The 24,273-nt window shown below is 48.7% G+C and overlaps 1 protein-coding gene across 2 annotated transcripts in view; it reads left to right on the top strand.

Moving 5' to 3' along the window:
• FGD5 (FYVE, RhoGEF and PH domain containing 5) overlaps positions 1-24,273 on the top strand; it is a 123,532-nt gene that overhangs the window by 50,332 nt on the left and 48,927 nt on the right. For both annotated transcript variants that reach the window (XM_045493910.1, XM_045493909.1), the window contains exons 3-5: positions 1,831-1,963; positions 19,107-19,165; positions 19,278-19,308. In XM_045493910.1, the coding sequence (XP_045349866.1) occupies positions 1,831-1,963; positions 19,107-19,165; positions 19,278-19,308 (223 nt within the window). The remainder of the gene's footprint in view (positions 1-1,830; positions 1,964-19,106; positions 19,166-19,277; positions 19,309-24,273) is intronic.

Here is a 24,273-nt window from a genome sequence, read left to right as displayed (position 1 = left end):
AAAGAGGTCTGACCATAAGGGTAGCCAGTGGGACAGTAGAGTAAGTTATGACTCAGCCCCAGTCAGGACTTAGTTTGTGCATCTGTACACAAGGACACAGCTACAGATGCTGCCACACACACATTATGTCAGCAAAAGCCCAGGCAGGAACAGGCCACCTTGTCTCTGATCTATCTGGCTTCATGGCTCCAGTGTGGACCAAGGGATGCCTATCATGCTCTTGACAGAGCCCCTTGTTGCTTAGGCTCCAGGTATCCCTGGTTCTGGTTCCTGCAGTAGTGGAGAAAGAGCTCCAAAGATGGCCCCTAGTTGTACCGTAGCCTAAGGCTCAGTTTCTCTTGTCCTGGTGTCCCCTACCCTGGCCATGCTTCTCCCTGCCTGGACGAGAGGTAGGAACAGTGTCCCTGACCACATGAAGCATGGGCTAGCCTTGGCCCAGCCACTCCAGCAAGTGGATGCTTCCTCTTCTCTCCCAATTCATTCATCCATCCATCCATCCATTGATCATTCTAGCACCTCATTGTGGCATTCCCAGAGAGCGGAAATAAAGATTTGATAAGAATTTAACAAGACCAAATACCTGGATTTTAAGTATGAGGAGAAAATTCTTGGGAAGTTTTCTGGGACCTCATTGCCAGTGGCAGGAAAGAGCCATTGAAAGTTTTCAAGTAGGAGATGGATATGGCCCAATGTTGTACAGCAATCACTCTGCTGGGTGGAGAGGGAGGCCCAGAGCAGGGAGCAGAGCAAGGAGGTGGTTGTAATGGGATTAGAGCCTCCTCTGTGGAGATAGTTTCAAAGTCAGAGAAAGGAGGGTTCTTCTACTCCAGGTTGGTTTGTGACAGGCCAAGCTCTTTGCTGCCTCAGTGCCTTTACACATGCTGCTTCTCCTGGAAACTCCCCTGTGCTCTCACAGAGCTCCTTTTTCTCTTACAGACTCAGAGCAGCCCTCCCTGACATATCTAAACAGTTCCCCCTTGTTGCTCCCTATGAAAGCACCTCCTTCTTCTCCCTTCACTTATAATTTATGATCGTATATTCATTGTTCCTTTTTTGAGACAGAGACCATATCTGCTTTATTTACCACTGTTTTACTCACTGCCTAGCTCTGTGCCTGGCATAAAGCAGGCAATCAAAAACACTTATTGAATAAATGTATTTAATCAATGGCAATGCCTATGTAATAGTCATAGCTACATATATATGAGATTGTTAATCTCACCGGTGTAAGTTTTCTAAGCATTGATCCTCATAGCATCAGCCAAGAAAATGAAATAGGAATCATTATTCCCCTAGGTGGAAACTGACTTGTGTGCTGTCTGTGATCTAGCTGATGGCAACACAGGGACCAGAGTCCACAATACACATCCCAAACTGTGCTGCATCACTTATTCAGGCCCAGAGGACATGACCACCTTGGGAATGGCCCCTGCTGCCTGACCAGGCCTGTCCAGACTGCCGGTCCAATCAGATTAACATCTCTTGACATCATAGTAATTATTTGTACCCTCCTTCAGCATCACAGCCTGCCTTGTATCTAACAGAGAGACAAGTCTATCTTAGACATCATGTGTAAAGGCACTTAGGTAGCAAAAGAGTGTGGCATATTCAGGGAACTGCAAGGAGGCCAGGATGGCTGGAATGGGAGCAGGTAGAGAGGTTTGTGCCTGTGTCTTATTCAGTTCTGGGTCCCCATGGAGGGCAGGCATGGAACTTTGCACCCAGAGCACTTGTTAATGGCTTGTGGCATTAATAGGGCTCTGGGTGTGTTCACTTTGCCTGTGCTGGACAGGGAACTCTAACCCTCTCTCTCCTGTGCTCTGACCCCAGCGCCTACACAGAGCCCTATAAGGTCTGTCCCATCTCGTCAGCGGCCCCCAAAGAGGACCTCTCATCGGATGAAGAGCAGGGAAGCTCAGAGGAGGAGGACAGTGCTCCAAGAGACCCCAGCCTCACCCACAAGGTAGGGCGCCCTGCCCCGGATGAGGGGCAGATGGGTTGTGGGGGATCAGAGATGTGAAGGCCGAGAAAGTACGGTGAAGCATACACCGCACCCCCTCTTGGTGAGAAGGGAGCTGTTTGCAAGTCCCTGGCCCCAAGTTGGATACAGAGGAAGAGTCACTGCGCAGCTGGGGCTGCAGCTTTAAGACACGTGGCAGACATGGGGTTCCGTATTGGTGATGCCAGGGTGACAGCTCCTACGGGCTTCTTGGGTCTGAGGAAGTTTGGGGTTCCAAGAGCCCTTGTGAATGAAGTGAAACAGAGCTGCATTATTGGAATCAAGACAGACCTGGATTCTAATGACCTCAGGCCTCTGGGCCTCAGTTTCCTCGCTGTGAAGTGGGAATCTTGAGGATGAGTTAAGGGAAGTGTGTGAGTTTCCTTAACTGAAGACAGTTTTAGACTGAAAGCTGGTTTCCCGTACTCTGCAGTGGTGCTTTGAGGGGATGGGGCTGAGAGAAGGGCTCTTGCTTGTCTGGACACAGACGGTGAGTTGAGGCCCTGCCTGGGACAAGAACCAAGTCAGAGTGGAGGTCCAGACCTCTTAGTGGGCATTGGGCATTGGTGGCTGGTGGTAATTATATGTGCTCGCCACAGGGTGCTCGGGTCCTGTGCTTCACTTCCATTCGCTGGCATGATGTCAGTCCTTCCACATAGCGCTTCTGGGAGCTAGGGTTTGCTTCCCGTGTTTTTTATTTGTAGAAACAGAGACGTGAAGAACTTGTCCGGGGTCACACGGCTGTTATTCCATGCCATCCAGGAAGTACCACACGGTGCTGGGGGCTGGGAATTCAGACCAAGAGAGACACCCACCCAGCTGCAGGGAGACAGGCGAGGAAGGTTGAGGCCAGCTTGACATTTCCCCCACTGCATCGCCCGGGCCCCGCTTGTCTGCAGAGGCGTAGCTGGGGAGGCTGAGGAGCACCACCTCCTGCCTCACAAGCCTCCTTCAGACACCTTGCCCCGTGCCTGTGTCCCTGTCTTTGTCAACCTCTCCTCCCACAGCCAGGGTAGGTGTATCACGTTGACTAAAGACTGCTCCTGTGGACGTGCCCCCCAGAGTGCCTGGCACTTACCAAGCCTTGTGTATAAATGGTCATGACGTCATTTTGTTTTCATCTCGTTGATTTCTTCTAACACCTCATTTATCTCTCTGCTCAGGGTTTTCATCAAGTTACCTTCCCAGGGCTGTGGGAGTGTTGAAGGGGGTTTTCCCACCTGGCTCTTCCTCAGTCCTTCCTGCTTTGGCTTCTGACCCTTCCTCCCCCTCTCTGGGTAGAGTGCATTGTCTGCTGCACTCCAGGCTTCTTTCACTCCTTTCTACAAATTTACCTGGTCAGTGCCATCACCACCACCCCCCCCCCCCCCCCCCCCCCCCGTGTAACAGAGGACACAAAGATTAAGTAACTTGCCCAAGGCTACTCTGCCAGCGATTGAAGGGGTTGGATTTAAAAGTTACAAGCCCAGTGTTTGTTTGTTTGTTTCCCCTATAGCCCTGAAAGCCTTCTCTTACCTCTCCACTTCTTCCCTTCTCCCCAGAAGGAACTGTTGGCTCCTTGAGGGCAAGGGAGGGAGCTTTAAGTTAGTGGAGCTATCTACCTATCTATCTATCTATCTATCTATCTATCTAAATATCTAGATATCTATCTATCTATTTATGCGAGAGAGTGAGTGAAGGGCAGAGAGAGAGAATCCCAGGAGGGGTGGGGAGCAAGGGGGTACAGAGAGAAAGAGAAAGAGAGAAGCAGGGCTCACCTGAAGCAGGACTTGACTGGAACTCATGAACAGTGAGATCATCACCTGAGCCAAAGTCAGATGCCTAATGACTAAGCCAGCCAGGTGCCCCAGTAGTGCTATTTAGAGATGATTATGGCTTTTCTGCGCTTTTCTGAGCATCCGGATCAGGGGTTGTGGAACCTGGAAGCAGAAAAATGGTTGCTCTTTGGGATTTGGTCCCCACTCTGACACTGGGATTTGGGTCTGGGTACCAGGCCAGGAAGAGTTGAAGGGCTGACAAAGCAGTAGGGCACCCCCTGTGCAACTTTCTGTACCTCAGGGGGCCCCCCACCTAGTGATGGTTCCCCCCACAGTCCCCCAATTCTCTGTTAAATGTTCCTCTGGGACTACCTGCATCTCCTCCTCCAGCTGTGGTGCACACTTCGGTGTGTGTCTTTCCAGAACCTCTCCCTTGTATTCCCTTACATACGTTGTTTGTTATGAGTGGAAAGTGGATGGTATTGTTTGTGGAGTTGTTCTGATAGGTTGAGTCATGTCAGACTGTAAGAAACCTGGCCTAACTTGGTTGCATTCACGCACACCTATCTTATAAGATTTTCACACATCGCTACAGCATTTTTATTTATTTATTTATTTATTTGTTTGTTTGTTTATTTTACTGCTGCGTGGTATTCCCATTTATGGATATGCTATCCTTTATTTGGCCATCCCACTGCTGAGGGACGTTTATAGTGTTTCTAATTTTTATGCTCTACTAACAGCTTTGCAGTGCACTTGTTCACACACCTTGTGTACGTGCTTTTCTCTAGCATAGATCCCAGAAAGAGATTGGTGGGTCAGAGAGGGGCATTTTCAATCTTTGTACCTGCAGCCATAGTGACCCCTAGGAGGCTGTTGCAGTGCTCACCCTCCCGGCAGCCCTCAGTGGATGTGAAGGGGCATTTCTAGAGGGTGCAATCTTTCCTAGTTTTGGTGGGCTGGGGGGTGTGGAGAGAGGCAGCATTTGCTGTCATCTTTTTGTCTTCCACTGAAAGTTCTACTTCCCCAAAAGGCAAAGGCCTCCATCACATCAAGGGGGGAAAAAGCGCCAGATTTGCCATCTCCAGCCACCTCAGAGGAGCAGACCTAGGGAAGGTGTGAGTGAACCCCCCCCCCCCCCGGAATTGCTTCCCTGGGGCCACAGGAGGTATGTTTGGGGTAAGCCCCACCCTTCCGAGTTTGATATGGGTTATGTAAGAATAAACAAAAGGGGGTGAGCTCCACTCTTCCAGATGCTTTGAGGTGGCCACATCAGGAGTGGAGAGCCTTCTGGAGCAGGACAGGAGGCCGAGCCCAGCCGTCCACCCACCTGTCTGACTTTGCCCTCTCTCCCACTCACGGGCATTCAAGGGGTGTGGGTCAAAGGGAAGAGGGGGCAGAAAAGGGAAAGCAAGAAGGACATAAAAATAGATCTAACTGTGAAAGGAGACAAAGGCGACCTGCCATATCACTCCTCCCTGACAGCAAGCCTGATTTTCAGACTAACTGAGACTTTTCAAGTGAAATACCAGCTCCCCAGAGGTGAGCCCAGGAGTTGGTGGCCTCTCTGAGACACCTCCTCCCTCCACCTCCTCCTCCCTCGCCTGAGTCCTGTCGTCCCTGTGTTTCCCTGACGGGTCCACCCCGGAGCCCAGGCAGAAGTTTGCCCTGTCCTCTGGAACAGGTCTGCCCTGCTGTGACACCCTCCCTGGCTGTGCCCACGGTCCATGTGGCCTGGCCTGGGCCTCCTTGCTGGCCTCATGCCCCCAGGCCTCACACCTGTCACCTCTATCTGATCATCTCCTCGAACTCTGGTTATTTTCACTGGGCCAGTCCCCACCTGGGTTAAATTCTGCCATGTGCTTTCTCCGTGCCAGAGTCTTGTCAACCCATTGTGCAGCCCCGCACCTTGGCTCCATGGTCTGTTCTCACTCCTTCTAGTCCCCAGGAAGCCCTCCTAATCCTGCAGCAGCTTCCTCAGGTTGCAGCCTGCTCTCCTTCCCAGAAAACATCTTCATCTCATCGCAAGCATGAACTACCTCCCGTCTGCATCTCTTGTCTCTGTATCTTCACTCCATTTCCCCCCATCCCTCCTCTTCAGCAGAAATGTATTTACTAAGTACTTACTGAGCACCTGCTGTGTGCCAGGCATCCTTCCAACGGCTGAAGATACAGCAGCCACAAGACAGACCAGGTACCTCCCTGCCTGGCTTCTAGAATAGAAGCTCCCCTAGAGAAGGAGATGAACAATCAGAAGGCCCCTGCGGTGGGTTTAGGCAGTGAAAGCACTGTGCCATCAAAGAAACACAACAAACCTGGCAGGTGGGAGCTGGGTGCCAAGGGCGGGGTGAGGGGGGAAATTGAGGCAGTGAGGCTAGAGAAAGCTTTTTTTTTCCAATTAAAAAAATTGTGTTAAAATACACATAAAATTCACCATCTTAACCATTTTACATGTACAGTCTGGTGGCATTAAGTACGTTCACACTATTGTACAACCATCCCCACCATCAGTCCACAGAACTCTTCATCTCCCCAAACTGGAACTTTGTCCCCATTAAATGCTAACTCCCCAGCCCCTTCCCCAACCCCTGGCACCTCCCATGCTGCTCTCTGCTTCTCTGATTTTGACTATTCCGGGGACCTCATGTAAGTGGGATCATACAGTATTTGTCCTTTTGTGACTAATTTCACTGAGCACCGTGTCCTCAAGGTACATCCATGTTGTAGCCTGTGTTCCAGTCTCCTTCCTTTTTTAAGGCCGAATAATATTCCACTTGTATGTACATATCACAGCTTGTCAGTTCATCCATCAGTGGGTGTTTGGGCTGCTTCCACTTTTTGACTATTGTGAATAATACTACTATGAACACGATGTACAGATGTCTCTTTGAGACCTTGCTTCCAGTTCTTTCTCGCATGTCCCCAGAAGGAGAGTTGTTAGATCATACGAGAATCATGTCTCTAATTTTTTGAGGAATTGCCATCCCATTTTCCACCATGGCTGTCCCATTTTACATTCCCACCAGCAGTGCAGGAGAGTTCTGGTTTCTTAGAGGTCTTTAGGATGAGGAAGAAACCAGGGAGCTGAATAGAGTGAGCCAGCAAGAAATGGGAGGGTCCAGGGACAGAGCGTTCTGAGTGGAAGACAGCAGTGCAGAGGCAGAAAAGCGGGACTGAGCCTCGAGGGCTAGAAGACTAGGTCAGTAGACAGGAGCATAGGAGAGGGAGATGGGCTGCAGACATTCTTAAGGATTTCCCTCAGCCCACAGATGTATTCAGTCTTCCCCACTCCCCTACCTCCCTTACTGCTGTCATCCGCCCTGCACTGCCCTCCCCGCCTCCATGAGCCAGGCCTCCACGCTGTCCACCCAGACCCTGAGCCTCAGCTCTGGTGGTCTCTCACCTTGGGAGCTCCCTCTTCCCTTGCTTTCCACTGTCCAACTCTGTCTCTGCCTCCACACGAGACCTTTCTTTCCCAAGGCCCGAGCTCCTCCACCCCTGTCTCCCATCTGTGTTCTGCCCAGGCAGCCCATTCCAGGCCAGCGGCCAGCCCTCCTCAGCTGGCGTTCCCAGAGCTGAGCTCCTGGTCTGACCTCTCTCCGTGGCCCACACTCCAGCCTCCGAAAGCCCCACAGATACTGTCGTCCTCCCTTATTTGGGGTTTTGCTTCCTATAGTTCCAGTTACCTGTGATCAACTGTGATCTGGAAGCAAGGGGTCCTCCTCCTGACACATATGCAGAAGGCCAGTAGTAGCCTGACACGTCGCAGTGTCGACATCATTTATGTCACTTCATGTCACCACATGTGCGTTTTATCATCTCGCATCATCACAGGAACCAGGCTGATGAGAGTACTCTAAGATATTTTGAGAGAAGACCACATTCACATAACTTTTCTTTCTTTTTTTTTTAAATTTTTTTAATATTTGTTTATTTTTGAGAGAAAGAGAGTGTGAGCAGGAGAGGAGCAGAGAGAGGGAGGGAGACATAGAATCAGAAGCAGGCTCCAGGCTCTGAGCTGTCAGCACAGAGCCCGACCTGGGGCTCGAACTCACAAGCGGTGAGATCATGACCTGAGCCGAAGTCGGACGCCCAACTGACTGAGCCACCGAGGAGCCCCTCACAGAATTTTTCTTGCAATGTATTGTTGTAATTGTCCTATTTTATTACTAGTTATTGTTGATCCCTTACTGTGCCCAATTTATAAATTAAACTTTATCATAGGTATGTATGTCTAGGAGAAAACAGTACATACAGGCATACCTTGTTTTATTGTGCACTTGGTTGCACTTCGTAGATACTACATTCTTTACAAATTGAAGGTTTGTGGCAACGCTGCCTGGATCAAGTCTGTCGACACCATGTTTCCAACAGCATTTACTCCCTTCAGTGTCTCTGTGTCACATTTTGGTCATTCTCACAGTGTTTTGATGTCGAACTTTTCATCATTATTATATTATGGTGATCCATGATCAGTGGTTATGGCTCAGCATTTTGTAGCAAGAAATTACTTTTTTAAACATTTATTTATTTTTTGAGAGACAAAGAGAGAGCATGAGTGGGGGAGGGGCAGAGAGAGACAGGGAGTGACAGAATCGGAAGCAGGCTCCAGGCTCCGTGTTGTCAGCACAGAGCCAGATGTGGGGCTCTACCTCTCCAACTGTGAGATCGTGACCTGGGCCAAAGTCGGAGGCTCAACTGACTGAGCCACCCAGGTGCCCCAACAATAAAGTATTTTTAATTAAGGTATGTACATTGTTTTCTAGGTGTAATGCTGTTGCACGCTTAATAGAATACAGTGTAATGGAAACGTAACTTTTATGCACTGGGAAAGCAAATAATTTATTTGACTCGTTTTACTGCGGTATGTGCTTTATTATAATGGTCTGGAAAAACCCACAGTGTCTCCAAGATGTGCCTGTGAGGGATTCAGCACTATCTGTGGTGTCAGGCATCCACTAGGAATCTTGAGACATATCCCCCAAAGATAAGGAGGGTCTACCATACCTCGAACTCAGCGCATCCCAAACTGAACCCAGCATCTTCCCATCCCCTCAGCCAGCTTCTCCTCTTGTGTTTGCCATTCTGGTTGTTGGCACCAGATTTGAAAATTTGGAAATCTCTGGCGTTTCATCTTCTATTGCCATGTGTTAATCACAGATCAGATGAAATTCAACAAACTCCAAGGTCTTTGGACGGGCATCATAAAGGATTCCAAAACAGGTTCTGTCCGTTCTTCACCCACCTCAGGGCCTTTGTGCTTGCAGTTTCCTCCTCCTGAAGCACTCTTCCTGCCCTTTGCACAGTTGGCTCAGGGTTTCAGATTAAATGTCACCTCCTCAAAGAGGCCTCCTCTGCTCATCCTTAAGCGCTCCATTGCAGCATTCCTATCTACTTCCTTCCTTATACTTATTTCAAGCTGTGATTGTCTTTCTTTTTCTGTTTACATGCATGCCATATGCCTTTCCCTCTAAGAATAGCTCCAGAAGTGCGGTACCAAACTTCTCCTATTCACATTTGTGTCCTTACTGCCTGGGATGTAAAATAGTACTCAGTAAATATTCTCAAGTGAAACTAATAAATAAATAATAGATTTGACTCCGTTTCTGCAGTCAAGTAAGGAAAACAAACTTAGATGCATGACAGTAAAATGAAGACACTTGGGGCGCCTGGGTGGCTCAGTCAGTTGAGTGTCCAACTCTTGGTTGGTTTTGGCTGAGGTCATGATCTCATGGTCTGTGAGTTCGAGCCCCTCACTGGGCTCTGAGAGTGTGGAGCGTGCTTGGAATTCTCTCTCCTCCTCTGCTCTTCCTCCCGCTTATCACTGTCACTCTCAAAATGTGCGCTCTCACTCTCTGTCTCAAAATAAATAAGCTTTTAAGAACTTTAAAAAAATGAAAGCACTTGTTTGGTCCTGTATAATTTACTTCGCACAGTGAGGGGCAAAGCTGGGAGCCAACCCGGCTTCTCACCAGCTCCCTGGTAACCATGCAGAGGGTGCAGCGTTTCAGCAGAGTAACACAAGAGACATCTGGAGGCAGTGTGAGCAGAGGAGGATGAAGGACAGACTCTCAGAATAGGGGCTCAGAGGTCTGGAGGTGGCCAGGGCAGCCCTGTGTCCCACACCCCTTGTTCAGAGAGTCCTGGAGGCCTTGAGGGCTGTGAGGAGCCAGCAGGCTGGGTATGAGGCATTAGGGTGCCCTGGCCCTAAGAGAGCTTGTTCTGTGGCTGATTTTCCTCTCTGCCATGTCCTAGATACACCCCTGGCCCCAGCGTGGGATTGGGGCCACCATCACACTCACCCTCGCTTTCTCCTTCCTGGCTTCATGGCAGCTACTCCATATACCTAGTCTGCAGCCCTGCTGCCCAGAGGTGGACATACAGACCTGCAGCACCCAGGCACCACCCCCCACACCCGTCGGACTCACCGCATCTGGATCTGCATGTTTACCAGATCCCCAGCAGTATGTCTGCTCACTGAAGTTTGAGCTCTGGCCTGTGTACATCAGCCACCCATTCTGTACGGAGCCCCCACAGGGCCCTCAGCCCTCGAGGTGCCAGGAAAGAAGACAGCGGGGTGTCTGACCATGGGGCACACACAGCCAAGTTGGGGAATGAGAAAGCTATTGACATAAAAAACCTTACATTTATGTTTTATGCTCTTTTGTGAATGTTGTATCTCGTGATATAAAAACAATGGCTGGCTGTGAGATAGCACAGTTGTGGGGCAGCCCCAGTGTCCTCAGCTGTGTGGACTAAACTCTAAACAGCATAAGTGTCCCAGGTCTTAAGAGTCAGGGCAATCAAGGAGGTTTCCAAGAAGAGGTGAGGCCTTAGTGCTTCACAAAGGAGAGTAGGGCATAATTAAGTAGAAAGGAGAAGGAGGGTGCATAGGAGGCATAAACAGTATGGGATCCAGCCATTGACTGGCTTCTTGAGGTCATGGCAGGTCCTTTCTTGAACTGAAGTGAGGTGGTTAGGACAGGACCAAATCTCATATGAGCCATGTACTGGCCTCTTCAGACAATGAGAACTTGCCAATCATAGTTACGGCCACTCTCTTTAGAGTCTAGAAGGTAAGAGAGCTGACAGGGACATTTAGATACCACTTTGTTTTGTTTTGTTTTTTATTGTGGTAAGAACACTCAACATGAGGGGCGCCTGGGTGGCGCAGTCGGTTAAGCGTCCGACTTCAGCCAGGTCACGATCTCGCAGTCCGTGAGTTCGAGCCCCGCGTCAGGCTCTGGGCTGATGGCTCAGAGCCTGGAGCCTGTTTCGGATTCTGTGTCTCCCTCTCTCTCTGCCCCTCCCCCGTTCATGCTCTGTCTCTCTCTGTCCCCAAGGTAAATAAACGTTGAAAAAAAATTAAAAAATTAAAAAAAAAAAAAAAAAAAAAGAACACTCAACATGAAATCAACCCTCTTAATGTCCATTGATGAATGAATGGATAAACAAAGTGAGGCCTGTTCATACAATGGAATATTATTTGGCCTTAAAAAGGAAGGAAATCCCGTCACATGATACAGCACAGATGACCCTGGAGGACATCGTGCCAAGTGAAGTGAGCCAGTCACAGAAGGACAAATGCTGTGTGGTTCCATTTACGTGAGGAATCTGATACAGTCAAAGCAGAGAGTAGAATGATGCTTGCCAGAGGCTGGGGGAGAGGGAATCGAGAGTTCTTACTCAGTGGGTATAGCAGCTCAGTTATGCAAGAGATTGCTTTGTCTTACAGGAGGGAAAACTAAAGCTCCTAGAGAGGCCCTCACTTGCTGGAGGTTATTCCGCAGATTAGAGGCAAAGTTAGGAGTAAAAAGCAGGTTTCCTGATCTGTCATTCGACACCTTCCAAGATAACATGCTGCTTGTATGAATGTATTACAGACTGCATCCAGAACCAGAGTCCTTCCAAAATTAAAAGTTTTTTAAAGCATGTAGGCCAGACCCAGACTCACACCAGCCTGACTTCAAGAACTAGAATAAGGCAGGCGTCATCATGAACTGGAGGCAGCCACTCAGTGCTGGGGGAGCCAGAAGACCTCTGGTCCCACCTTTTCCCCCGCCCTCCTCCTGGCAGGTATTGCCTCTCTTTCACCATCTTTATCCCTCCTCTGCCTCCTGTGGGAGCACAGGTGACAGCTGGGATAAAAATGAGCCATGTCTCCCCAAGCTCCTGTCTGAATTTCCCAGTGGCCGTGGAAGGCTGTGCTGGAAACTCCGACTTGAATTCCAAGGAGAAGGACAATGTCTGAGATAGTAGTGCCTGGAGGAACTTCCGGAGACAACACTCCAGGAATCTGGTGCCACCTGCGAGTTCTGAGCACTCTCCTTTCTCCAGATGTGGCCTCAGAACACGCCAGCAAGCCCTTTCACTGGGACCCTCAACAGTATTTCCCCAGGGCTTGAAACAGCCATAGAAGGCAGCCTCTGCTCCCTTCTGCGTGGGTTTTTCGTTCAGTGGGCTGTGTGGCCAAGGAGGCTGGCAAATATGGAGCAGCGGGATGCCTGCCGTGGTGCCCGGCCCCACCTCAGGTTTAGTGTGTGACTTAGAGACATTTGCTGAGATTATAGGGAAGTTCCGGCACAGGGACCTGCGTGAGCCCAAAAGGCCCAGAGGTAGGGAAAAACAAGGTGTGAAACTGAGTTCCCAGGGGGCATGGAGGAACAGAGGAGAGGTTTCTGAAAAGGGTCTCTAGGCTGAGTCACAGGCAAAGGGTAGGACTTATTTGTGCCTCAGTTTCCTTCTCTGTACAATGGAGGTGATAATAATAGTACCTTGCTCATAGGTTGTTGGGAGGATTCAGTGAGAATACACATAAAAAGTTTACAGCCATACTTAGCACATACTAAATGTTCAGTAGCGGTAGCTGTCTGTTAATAAGTAGGTATTATTATTATCATTGCTGTTTCACACGATGAAGAGAAATCACTTGTCCAAGGGCATAGGTGTATGAAGGGACGGAGCCTGGCATGTGAACCCAGGTCTTGTGACCCCAGAGCCCGTGCTTTCAGCATCATTCTGGATGCCAAGTTTTCCTGCAAGTGCTAGGGAACCACGAGAGCCACTCGAGGCTTCACGTGACAGCAGAAGGTGGCCACCGTGACCTGGAATGGATGGGAGTAGGTGAAAGGCTAGAGATCCCAATCAGCTAAGAGACAGTTTCAGTTGAGGGTGCAGGGACGCTAGAAACTCCGGTCCAAGATGGGGACCAGAAAGTTCACGTCAGAGGTGGGGCAGTTTTGAGTGTGGAGAAGTCCCAGGCTAGGTGAAGCGGATGTAAATATGGGCAAAAGTTATCTGAGAAGAAAGTCAAGGAGCTGAGAGGCCGAGGGCTGTGGTGCACAGAGAATGGAATGCCGTCCCACAGATGGGGAGGACTGAGCCAGGCGTTAAGACCCAGGACATGGGGCTTGGCCAGGGACTGGCAAAGACAAACTTGGAAAGAAGGAGGCAGCTGTTTAAAGGCAGAACAGGTATGGGGGCACCTGGGTGGCTCAGTCAGTTGAGCCTCCAGCTTCAGCTCAGGTCATGATCTCACAGTTTGTGAGTTCGAGCCCCATATCAGGCTCGTTATTGTCAGTGCAGAGCCTGCTTTGGATCTTCTGTCCCCCTCACTTTTTGCCCCTCCCCTGCTCACACTCTCTCAAAAATTAATAAACATTTTAAATTTTTTTAAATAAATAAATAATTTTTTGGGGCGCCTGGGTGGCACAGTCAGTTAAGCGTCCGACTTCAGCCAGGTCACGATCTCGCGGTCCGTGAGTTCGAGCCCTGCGTCGGGCTCTGGGCTGATGGCTCGGAGCCTGGAGCCTGTTTCCGATTCTGTGTCTCCCTCTCTCTCTGCACCTCCCCCATTCATGCTCTGTCTCTCTCTGTCCCAAAAATAAATAAACGTTGAAAAAAAATAATAAAATAAATAAATAAATAAATAAATAAATAATTTTTTTAAAAGGCAGAGCATGTATGAGCCCAGGAGGCCTGCAAGCAGGGAAGGTAGTTAGAAACCAGGAGTTTTGGGGGTGGTTTCTTCCTCTTCTGCAAAGTAGAACATTGTGGAGAAGGACTATGTGGACTCTGGGCCTATTTGGGGCCATCCTGAGGGCCAGGCCATAAAGCTGGAGGTTCACTGGCCTGCTTCTCACAATAATAATAATTGTTACTATCACTATTACACAGTAATAACGATGCCTCCCTCCTCCGTAATTTTTCACTGAGAATGAGGAGCTTTTCCATCTACGATCCTATATGAGCTTTGTAACAACCTCTAGGACAGTAGTTCTCAAAACCTTTTGGTCTCCCACCTCTCTTTCCTCTTAAAAATGATTGAGGACCCCAAAGAGTTTTTGTTTCTATGGGTTTTATCAGTCAGTATTTACCACATGAAAAGATAACACTGAGAAAAATTTTTAAACATCTTTTAATTCACTTAAAAAATGACAATAATAAGTGGTGCCTGGGTGGCTCAGTCGGTTAAGCGTCTGACTTTGGCTCAGGTCATGATCTCACAGTTTGTGAGTCCAAGCCCTGAGCCCCACATCAGGCTCTGTGCTGACAGCTCAGAGCCTGGACCCTGCTTCGGATTCTGTGTCTCCTTCTCTCTCTGCCCCTCCCCTGCTCTCTCTTGCTCTCTCTCTCTCTCTCTCAAAAATAAACATTAAAAAAAATTGTCTTAGATGACAATAATAAGTCCACTGCATGTTAACATAAATGGCTTTTTTTATGAAGAGTAACTTTTCAGGAAGACTTAATGAGGAGTGTGACATGAGTTTTCCATTTCTGCAAATACTCATAATGTCTGGCTTCCTAGAAGACAGCTGGGCCCTGCTGCCTCTGTGCTCAGTCTGTCAGAACTGTTGTTTGGGCCTGCTTCACAGATAAGTAGTCGGAAAAGGGAGACAGAACCCCAGAGGTTCTCAGACCACACTTGGGGAACTGCTCTTCTAGAAGGAGGCTAAGCCCTCCCCCCCACCATTTCATAGCTGGAGAAACTGAGGCATGGAGACAGAGGACTAGGACTCCCAGCTCTTTCTGGGACTGCAAACAGGAGGGTCCCTAATGGAGGACTAGCCCTCCCAACCTGGTCTCAGAATAGCCAACACTGACCGGCTGGTTCGCCTAGGGCCTGGGGAGGAAGTGCAGGACTGGGCGGCCCTGGGGAACGGGGAAGATAAGCTGCTTCGGCCTTGGGCAGAGGGGCCAGTGGCCGCCTGATATTAACACCCACAGCCTGAGAAACGCGATAGCGCGGGCCCTGGCGCCCCCAGCCCCCACGTTCCTGGGAGGAACCCTGTTCCCAGAAGTCTGTCCCTGGACACTGCCGTCAACCTCAGAGTTCATTTCCTGGTTAAACAAACATCTATATTAAATGGCCCGGTTGGGCAACGCCCAGTAGCAGCTTCTGAGGAGAGCTTCGGGCACATGGCCTGCCAGGCCCCCTTCTTGTCGGGCTGGTGAAGACACATCCATCATCGGCAGAGGCACTAAAGCTGGACGGCCCCGTACGTCCCACCCAGAGTCTGCCCGTCTGGCAGGAGGGGTTGGGAAGGACGTGCAGAATGGCCCGTGCCCCAGCCCTACCAGAAGTCTGGGGGAATGACAGCTTTGAGAATGTAACAATGGTAATGACAACAACTCCAAAAGTTGAGGTGGGCCTGATGACTCCTATCCATCATCTCATCATCTCATCCTTGCAGGTGAGAATGCTGACCCAATCTTCCAGATGAGGACACTGAGGCATCCGAGAGGGTCTTGTCCTGAGTCACACAGCCTGCCTGGGATGTGGGTCCTGGCATCCTGACTTCCAGCATGGTTCTCTTTCCTATGTACCATGGCAGGCACTGCTCCTAGGGTTGGAAATCAGAGAGAACTGAGTTCAGAGGACTAGCCTGGGCTCCCCCAGGAGTGCTAGACTCCTGCTACTACCTTTAGAGGACAGGTAAAGGATAGGTGTTTCCCGGTTTGGAAAACCTGCCATCTATAATGAGCAGAGATGCCATTTACAGAGTGCTTACTATGTGCCAGACACACTGCTAAGTGCTTGGTTGTTGAAGCCAGACTACCTGATCTTGAATCTTGGCTCTGCCACTTACTAGCAGTGACTTAGGGCAAATCTTAGAACTTACTTGTGCCTCAGTTTCCTCATCTGTAAAATGGAGGTGCTAATAATTGTACTTTGCCCCCTAGGTTGTTGAGAGGATGCAGTGAGAATACATGTAAAAAGCTTAGAGCCATACTTAGCACATGCTAAGTGTTCAATAAATGCTAGCAGTTCTGTTATTAAGCGTGTATTATTATCATCACTATTTTACAGTTGGGGCTCATAGAAGAGGAATCAGTTGTCCAGGGATACATGCATAGGAAGGGATGGAGCCCGGGATTTGAACCAAGGCCTTCTGACACAGCACCATGGGCTCTCAGCATCATGCTGGATAACAAGTGAAAATTGAATCACAGGCCCCTAGAAGATTAGAGGTCATCTTGTCTTCATTTTATAGGGGAAGAACCTGAGCTTGACTTCTGACCCCTGTCCTTTGTCTATAAACTAATTCTCTTGATGGAAGCTTGACCACAGGGTTTCTTAGCTATTAAGGCTTGTCCTGGCAGGGTATATTTTCCATTACGAGGGTTTTGTTTGCAAAGACTTTTCACATGTGGGACTCTGCAGGAGCCCCTGCTTCGGAGGGGTGAGCTGCTTTTGTCCACAGAACCCCACACTAGCCCTGCAGATGCAAAAGGCAGACAGTGAGTCACAATTCGGCGCCTGTGGGAAGGGCGGGAGGCCAGGTGAGGCTGGAGGCCTCTGGAGGCCTCGCTGTTTCCCCTCCTGCTCCATGGATGCTGTGACAGCCCGCCAAGAGGCAGCAGTGAGATGCAGGAGGGAGACTGACCGTGGGCCCAAGTTCTGCCCTGTTTAGGTGGCCTTGGAGAGAATGAAATCTCTAAAAACACTATGCTTCTTAGCCAAGAAACTGTCAGGGATGGAGTAGCTGGAGAAGGGAACTCATTTATCGAATGCCTACTGTGTGCTAAGCGCTGTATCTCATTTCATGTATTTATTCAGATGTTGATTGAACATATCCTGTGTGCAGGGGTAACATCAGGTAATGTGGCTGCTGTAAAGAAGAACACACCCAGATAAAAAGTTATAACAAGTGGCTCTTACCCAGGGGTGAGATTTTTCCCCCAGAGGACATTTGACAATGTCTAGAGACATTTTTGGTTGTCACAACTCGGGGTGGGAGCTGCTACTGTCGGCCAGTGGGTAGAAGCCATGGATGCTGTTAATGAGCCTACAGTACATAGGACAGCCTTTGCAACCAAAGCTTCCCGGCCTAAAATGTCAGTAGTGCCAAGGCTGAGGAACCCTGGGGTAGAGAATGACTTTGGGTGATCTTTAGGTCGGGTGGTCATGGTTGGCCACAGTGAGGATGTGATTTTTGACCTGAAAAAGTCAGAAAGTAAGAATGAAAAGATCTGGAGAAGAGCATCACATGCAGAAGGAGCAGCAAGTACAACGGCCTTGAGTCAGGAATGCCTCATCAAAAAGGCCAGTGCACGAGATCGGGTTGATTATTCTCCACCATATTTCAGATGAAGAAACTGAGGCTCAGAGGAAATGGTTTGCCAGCCGTCATACGATTACACAATATGCTGGAACCAGGATTTGAACTTGATGCTTGTTCATCCCAGCGTCCCTTTGCTTTCACTGTTTCAACTGCCGCTCTCAGAGGAGTGGTTCAGCCTTCATTCTGCAGTTGAGACCTCTCCCCTACATGACCCTGTAAACTGTTTTTTCTTATTCCATCCCTGAGCACTTGGTTCTGTCCCTGGTTTCTGCCTCAACAACAAAAACCGCAAAGATGACGATAGCCATTATTTCTGTGGTTTTTACCGTGCACCAGTCACTGTTCCAAATGAGAGATGTGTGTATAGATACATAGATAGAGATAGACAGATATCTTTCTGTATATACACTCACTCATTTAATCTTCACAGTATGCAGGTGTTAGGCATCCTTATCCTGTTGTGCCCATTTTGCAGATAGGAAAATTGAGGTATAGAGAGGCTGCATGACCAGCAAAAGGCAGAAAGATTTGAGCTCAGATTGCCTAGTTCCAGAGTCTGTGTTCTTAACCATAACACTGTAGTTGCTGTCTTAATACGTAGTGAGTTTCTAGTCATTAGAGTAGACCACTGGCTTGACCAGTGGCTCCTTGAGTTTAGTAACACACAGGTTCAGCACAAAAGGGAATTTAGAGGTCACTTTATCACACATTCACACATTTAGTGGCCCCAGGAGGCAGTGATAGACCTGGAACCAAAAGCCAGGTGTCCCATCCAAGTGCCCTCTGCTCCACTGTGGGCCACTCTGACCTCAGCCTTGCCTGCACATTCCTGGCGTCTGCCATCTGTTCTGTCAGGCTGAGCCACAGAGTCTTTGCTCTTCTGGATCCCAGCCAGCAGCTGTGTCTGATATCTGGCAGGTTTGGGGCCACAGAGGAGGGGCCTGCTTGTGGCAGAAGGCCCAGGCATCTGCCTCAGTCCCCGCCCATCCTTCCTGTTCATAGACATAATCTCACTTATTCCCAAATCTTACAGGTGCGGAAGTTGGGCCTCAGATGGTTTAAATGGCTCATCTCCTGAGGTCAGCTGGGAGAGTTGGTGCTTCCAAAGCGGAATGGACATTCATTCATCCATTCATTTACTCATTTGTCTTTCAGTCAACAAAAGCTAGCCTGCTGTATGTGAGGTACTGGTCATGCAGGGGTGATAGTGAACCATTATGGTTCCTTCCCTCTAGGAGAGACATAATTGGTGTCCTGAGAGGAGGATGTTCAGAAAGGATACCAAACCCAGCTCGTTCACGAAGGGGTTCAAAAAAGACTCCTTGGAGGAGGTGATAGATACCATGGCTGAGTCTTAAAGTATAACTGGGAATTAGCCAGGCAGAGAAGGGGAAGGGGACAGCATGTGCAAAAGCAAGAAGTAAGAGAGCTCCCTATGCGTAGAGAACCACAGGTTGTTCAAGGTTACTGGGCCTATGGGTGGAGGCCAAGGTCATGCAGTCATGATAGTGGCCACTTGCTGAGCACTTTCTGTGTGTTGGACAGTGTGCTGGGCATTAGCTCAACAGCCTCCTGAGTTAGATGCTACCAATATCCACATTTACAGATGAGGAAACTGAGGTACCGTAAGATCTCACAGAGAGTAAGTGGCAGGAATGGGCTGAGAAGTATGTGGAATTTGTCTCCGGCAGCTTGGAGGTCCTTCTGTAAACCCAGTGCTTGGGGTCTCCCTTCCCCCATCTGAATTGGTGCTGTCCCTCCTGATCACTCTGTTCTCTCTTGCAGGTAGAAGGACAGTCCAGAGCCCATGTCATCGCACAGGAACTGCTGTCTTCAGAGAAAGCGTGAGTCCCCAAGCAGCTGCCTGTGGCCTTTAGCTTGTTAACAGAACATCACCCCTCCCTGGCTTAAACAGGATGGGAATTAATGCAAACTCAACCCTCTTTCCCTCTGCAGATACGTGGAGATGCTTCAGCACTTACATCTGGTGAGTTAATCATTTTAATTGTCCAAAACTAATTGCCCTTTTACAAGGCTATGATATAAGAGGCAGAAAAGCAGTGAGGAGACAGAGGTGATTTCGATGAACAGAGGCTTGGCAGCAGACAAATGTTCACCAAGGCTTTTTGTGGACGTCTGTCCCCTAATTCATGTGCTTCGGCAGGGGGAGGTGAATAGCAGCATGCTTTCCATGAGTATGCGTCTCTGCCCAGAAGGGGGTGTATGGGGGATGTGCTGAGGGTTCTGGAAGGGTGTTTGCAGTTTCCTCAGCCCTCTTATTGAGGACGACAGAAGGAGGACAGATGTAGTTCTGGATCATTGCCGTGTGTGCATGTGAGTATGCATGTGTAGGTGCGTGTATACACGTGTGCATGTATGTGTATGCATGTATGCATGTGTGTGCCTATGTGTGCATGTGTGGGTGCATGCATATGTTTAGGTCCATATGGAGAAGGTGATTGCTTGCGCAATGACAGGGCAGCTGGGGTGTAGAGAGGCTTTCTCAGTCATCCCAGCCCTGGGGCAATAACACTTGAGCCAGTGGTGAGGAAATCATCTGGACTTTCAGAAGAAAGGAGCCCAGACTTGGGGACTGCCTGGGTATCAGGCACTGCCACCCTTTACAACCCACAAGACTGCCTGGAAGGTCTCCCTGTGCAGTCAGTTCATTTCAGTTCAACAAATATTTTTTGAACACTTGCTGTGTGACAAGAGCTGGTGAATAGAAAGATCCTTGAGGCCTTTCCCCAGGAGCTCTCTGGCCAGTGAAGGAGACAGATTAGTAAATGAGTAATCATCTGGAGCATGGGGGAAGAACTGACAACCTGGGGGAATCTAGGCAGGCTTCCCTGAGGATGTGACTTTTGGGCTGAGTCATAAGGAGGGTTGAGGGAAGAAGGTACAGCAGAGACATGGGAAGTGAGTGAACATCAGGGCACCTGCTCCCTGAGGTCTCTAAGCCATATCCAGTCCCCTAGTAGTTCAGCATCTGATTCCACGCTGTTTTGTATTGTTCACCATGTCTATCCAAGAACATCAGAACTGGGAATGTCCACTTGATATTTTGTTCCTGGTGATATGGAAGCCCAGAGAGAGTGACTGAGCCAGGATAAACACCCAGGTCCCTATATTTCTAGTGCACTATCGTGTGTTAATCCCGCGTTTCTGACTGCCTTTGGAGTTCTTTGTGGCAAAGACCACTCTGGTTGTAGCAGAGCACCCAGCACCAAGCCAGGCCTCCTGCTGAAGCCAGCTGAGGCGCCTGTCAGTGGCATCACCCTAGTGTCCTGTTGCCATGTGAGCAGGGCACCCAGGTTCCTGGAAGCAGGACAGAGCACTACTCTGGTCTGTGTGCCCAGCCCCTCATTTTTGCCCTTCAGGATGAGAGCTTTGTGTGCATTATAAAACCCAAAAGTCCTCAGGTACATAACGTACCACCCTCTTACACCTAAAAGATCTCCTTAGGAAGGGCAGGAAGACTCACTCTCCTGTTTTCTTCTCTCTCACTTGCTTCTGAGCTGGCAGCATGACAGAAAGGCTGGGCTTTTTGTTTTATGACTTTGTTAAGAGGGTTTTAACTGGGAAACTTCCATCTGTGTTTGCACTGCTTCCTGCCAGTTGGAAAGATGCTGAAACCTCTGGTAATCCATAATAATATCCTGAGGAGAGAGAAAGAAAAAAAAAAGAGCCCATAAAAGTCACAACTCAAAAGCTAGTTGCGGGAAATTGTGATCCGGAGCTATACTGATGATGTCAGTGCTTGTGGGGATGGCAGTGGCAGAAAAGCCCCAATGTGACTACAAGTCCTAGCTGGGTACATGAGCCTCAGGGAGGCCCGTAAACTGCGAGACATTGTCCACCACTCCCCACTCTGGATCCATCTCTAATTGCTAAGATTGGCAGGTTCTCTCTCAGAATTCCTCCTTACAGATTCGATGCTATTGAAATCCCAAGGCTGTGCGGTGAGGGGAAGGGCTGAGCTTGAAAAGTCTCTGGCTCCATTATGCTCTTTTTGGGCAGTGGGGGGTGGAGGGGGTGTCCTCTGGTCTTCTGTGTTTGGGATTCAACCCTGAGCTTGTCAAATGGTAGATACAGCTAACTAAAAATTCTCGTCACCCAAACCTGAGTCGTAATGACCAAGATCCTGTTTTTTTGTAGCCTATTAACTAAGAATGGATTTTATAGGTTTTAAATGTTTGCAAAAGGGGTGCCTGGGTGGCTCAGTTGGTTAAGTGTCTGACTCTTGGTTTCAGTTCAGGTCACAATCTCCCAATTTGTGAGTTCGAGCCCTATGTTAGGAGCCTGCTTAAGATTCTCTCTCTCCCTCTCTCTCTCTCTCTCCCCCTCCCTCTCTCTCTCAAAATAAATAAATAAACTTAAAAAAATAAATGTTTGTGAAAAAAGGCAATGAAGATGCATCAACTGTACTTCAAAAAAAGATGTAAGAGTTTTCCATATATTCTTGATACTAGACTCTTGTCAAATATACAATTTGGGGGCAAAAAAGGTAAAGAAAAATACGTGGCCAGGACTGTATGTGCCCCGCAAAGCCTAAAATATTTATTATGTGGCCCTTTACAGAAAAGGCTTGCTGACTTCTGGTTTAAATACTCCCTTCCATCCCTCCAGGAACCCAGTCATAAATACATTCATCCCCCTGCCCATCTATCTGTATAATCAAACTCTCACCCACTCATGTAGCCAGCTTTTCACCCACTCATCTGTCCTTTAATCTATGTATGCCCCTTATGGCACATTTATGCACTCATTCATATCCCCCCTCAGTTTATCCACTGTTCAGAAGTCCACCTATCCTTCCAACCATCCACCCATCCTCCCATCCAATCATTTGTCAAACTCCTCATCCATCCATCCACCCATCAACCCATTAACCCATTCATCTAACCATCCATCCATCCACCCACCCACCTATCCTGCCATCCACCCTTCCATCCAACCACCTAACCATCCATCCATCCAGCTTATTCCTTTTGGATGGGACATCACAGGATTTTTACAGTGCTATAGGCACTAGGATGGGCCTTGGAGCCCGAAAGATAAATAAGGCCCAGAACCTGCCCTTGAATAGGTATCCCTTTTTTTTTGGCGGGGGGGGAAGGGTGGAATGGGGAAGAGTAACAGGTAAACAGTCAGTTATGCTACTCTGCTAAGTATAATTTGCACAATTACAGTTTTGTGCAAAATCTGCAGGGGGATGGGGGAGAGAGAGACTTATTCCCCCTTGGGGTATCTAAGAAGATTGTCAGAAGAGGTGCCCCTAAGATGGAATTTGAAGGAGCCCACCAGGCCAGGATGTTGATGGAGGAGGGTACATAAGGCAAGTGGTCAGCACGGAAATGCTCCTAGGCCTAAAGGTGCATGATATATCTGGAGAATGGTGCATCATCACACATGGTTAGAACATGGATAAATTTCTAAAGGCAGGTTGGAGGTGGGATTGGGAGTCAAGTGATTGGTCTGGAAACCAGGTACCTAAAATGCCAGGCTATGGGGTTTATGCTTTTTCTTATACATAGTGATTCGCTTTAGACGTTGAACAGTTACATCCCCTAACACCTTCAATCCTCTATTTCCTCTTCTAAAAAAAAAAAATCCCTCCCCACCAAAAGCTGAAGATTCCTACCATGGGTTCTTCCTTTGGGTTAAGGCATTGAAGGCCTTTTCAGAAGCCATTCTTCCTACTGGGAGAGGTAACCCTGGAAGTTATCACCATGCCTAGGAGACGCTCCCTGTGACTGATTCCCTTGGAGAAGCTCCATCCCCTAAGAGACCCTTAGGGGTCTCTGATCCCCACCCACCTCTGTGGCACTGCCTCCTACCACTTACGTTGTTGTTCACTCCAGACGCTGTGGCCTTCTTGCTGCTCTTCAGATACTACAGGTGCATTTCCTTTGCATGACTTTTCCTCTTGCTTTTCCCACCACCACAATGTCCTACCCCCGATCTTCTCATAGTCAGTTTCTCCTTCTCATTCTGGTGTCAGCTCAAGTATCAATACTCAAAGAAGTGGTGCCCAAAACTTAGTGGCATAGAACAACCATGTTATTATGCTTGCAGATTCCCTGGGCCAGCAGTTTGGACAGGGCAAAGTGGGGAGAGTGTGTCTCTACTCCCCGATATCTGGAGAGAACTTCAAGACAAAGGGCAACTTGATGGCCAGGGGTTAGAATCACCCTAAGAGTCATCATTCACAACTGGTGGTTAGTGCTGGCTCTTGTCCGGGACCTCATTTGGGCTGTTGGCCAGAACACTTACTTGTGGCCTCTCCATGTGATCCCTCTGCCTGGGCAAGTTTTGGGCTTCCTCACAGCATGGTGGCTGCATTCCAAGAGTGAGTGTCCCAAGAGAGAGCCAGGAGGAAGTGCCTGGCATTTTTATGATCTAGCCTTAAGTCACGTAGCACCACTTCCACCATACTGTTAGTGGAGACAGTCACAAAGGTCTACCCAAGTTCAAGGGGAGGAGGTACGGTTTCCACCATCAATGGGAGAAATACCCAGCTCACATTGTGCAATGATCCTGTGAGATAGGAGATATTGTTATGGGCCACTTGGGAAAAATACAATCTACTACAGAAGCCTTTCCTAATAATTCTATGTTGGTTAAAAATTGTCTTCAGCTGCTAGTAATGAAAACCCAGTTATGATAGCTTAATTAATGTAAAGGTGATTCTCTCATGTGAAATAAGTTCAGAAGTAAGAGTTTGAGGTTAAGTTTGGCAGCTCCACAAAGTACCAGGGACCAAGGTTTCATTTATCTTTCTGCCGCATCCATTTCCAAGGTTCTTCATGAACAGAGGATGGTTGATGCAGTTCTCACCATCACATCCATGTCCCAGGCAAGAAGGAAAAAAGGGGAAAATTAAAAGGTCATGTTCCCAGCCCCTTGAAAAAAAATTTTTTTTCTGAAAAGTTTACTTGTCCACTTTTGC

This window comes from Leopardus geoffroyi, chromosome A2 (assembly GCF_018350155.1).
Source record: "Leopardus geoffroyi isolate Oge1 chromosome A2, O.geoffroyi_Oge1_pat1.0, whole genome shotgun sequence".
NCBI classification, from domain to species: domain Eukaryota; kingdom Metazoa; phylum Chordata; class Mammalia; order Carnivora; family Felidae; genus Leopardus; species Leopardus geoffroyi.
This window is presented reverse-complemented; position numbering and strand designations above follow the sequence as displayed.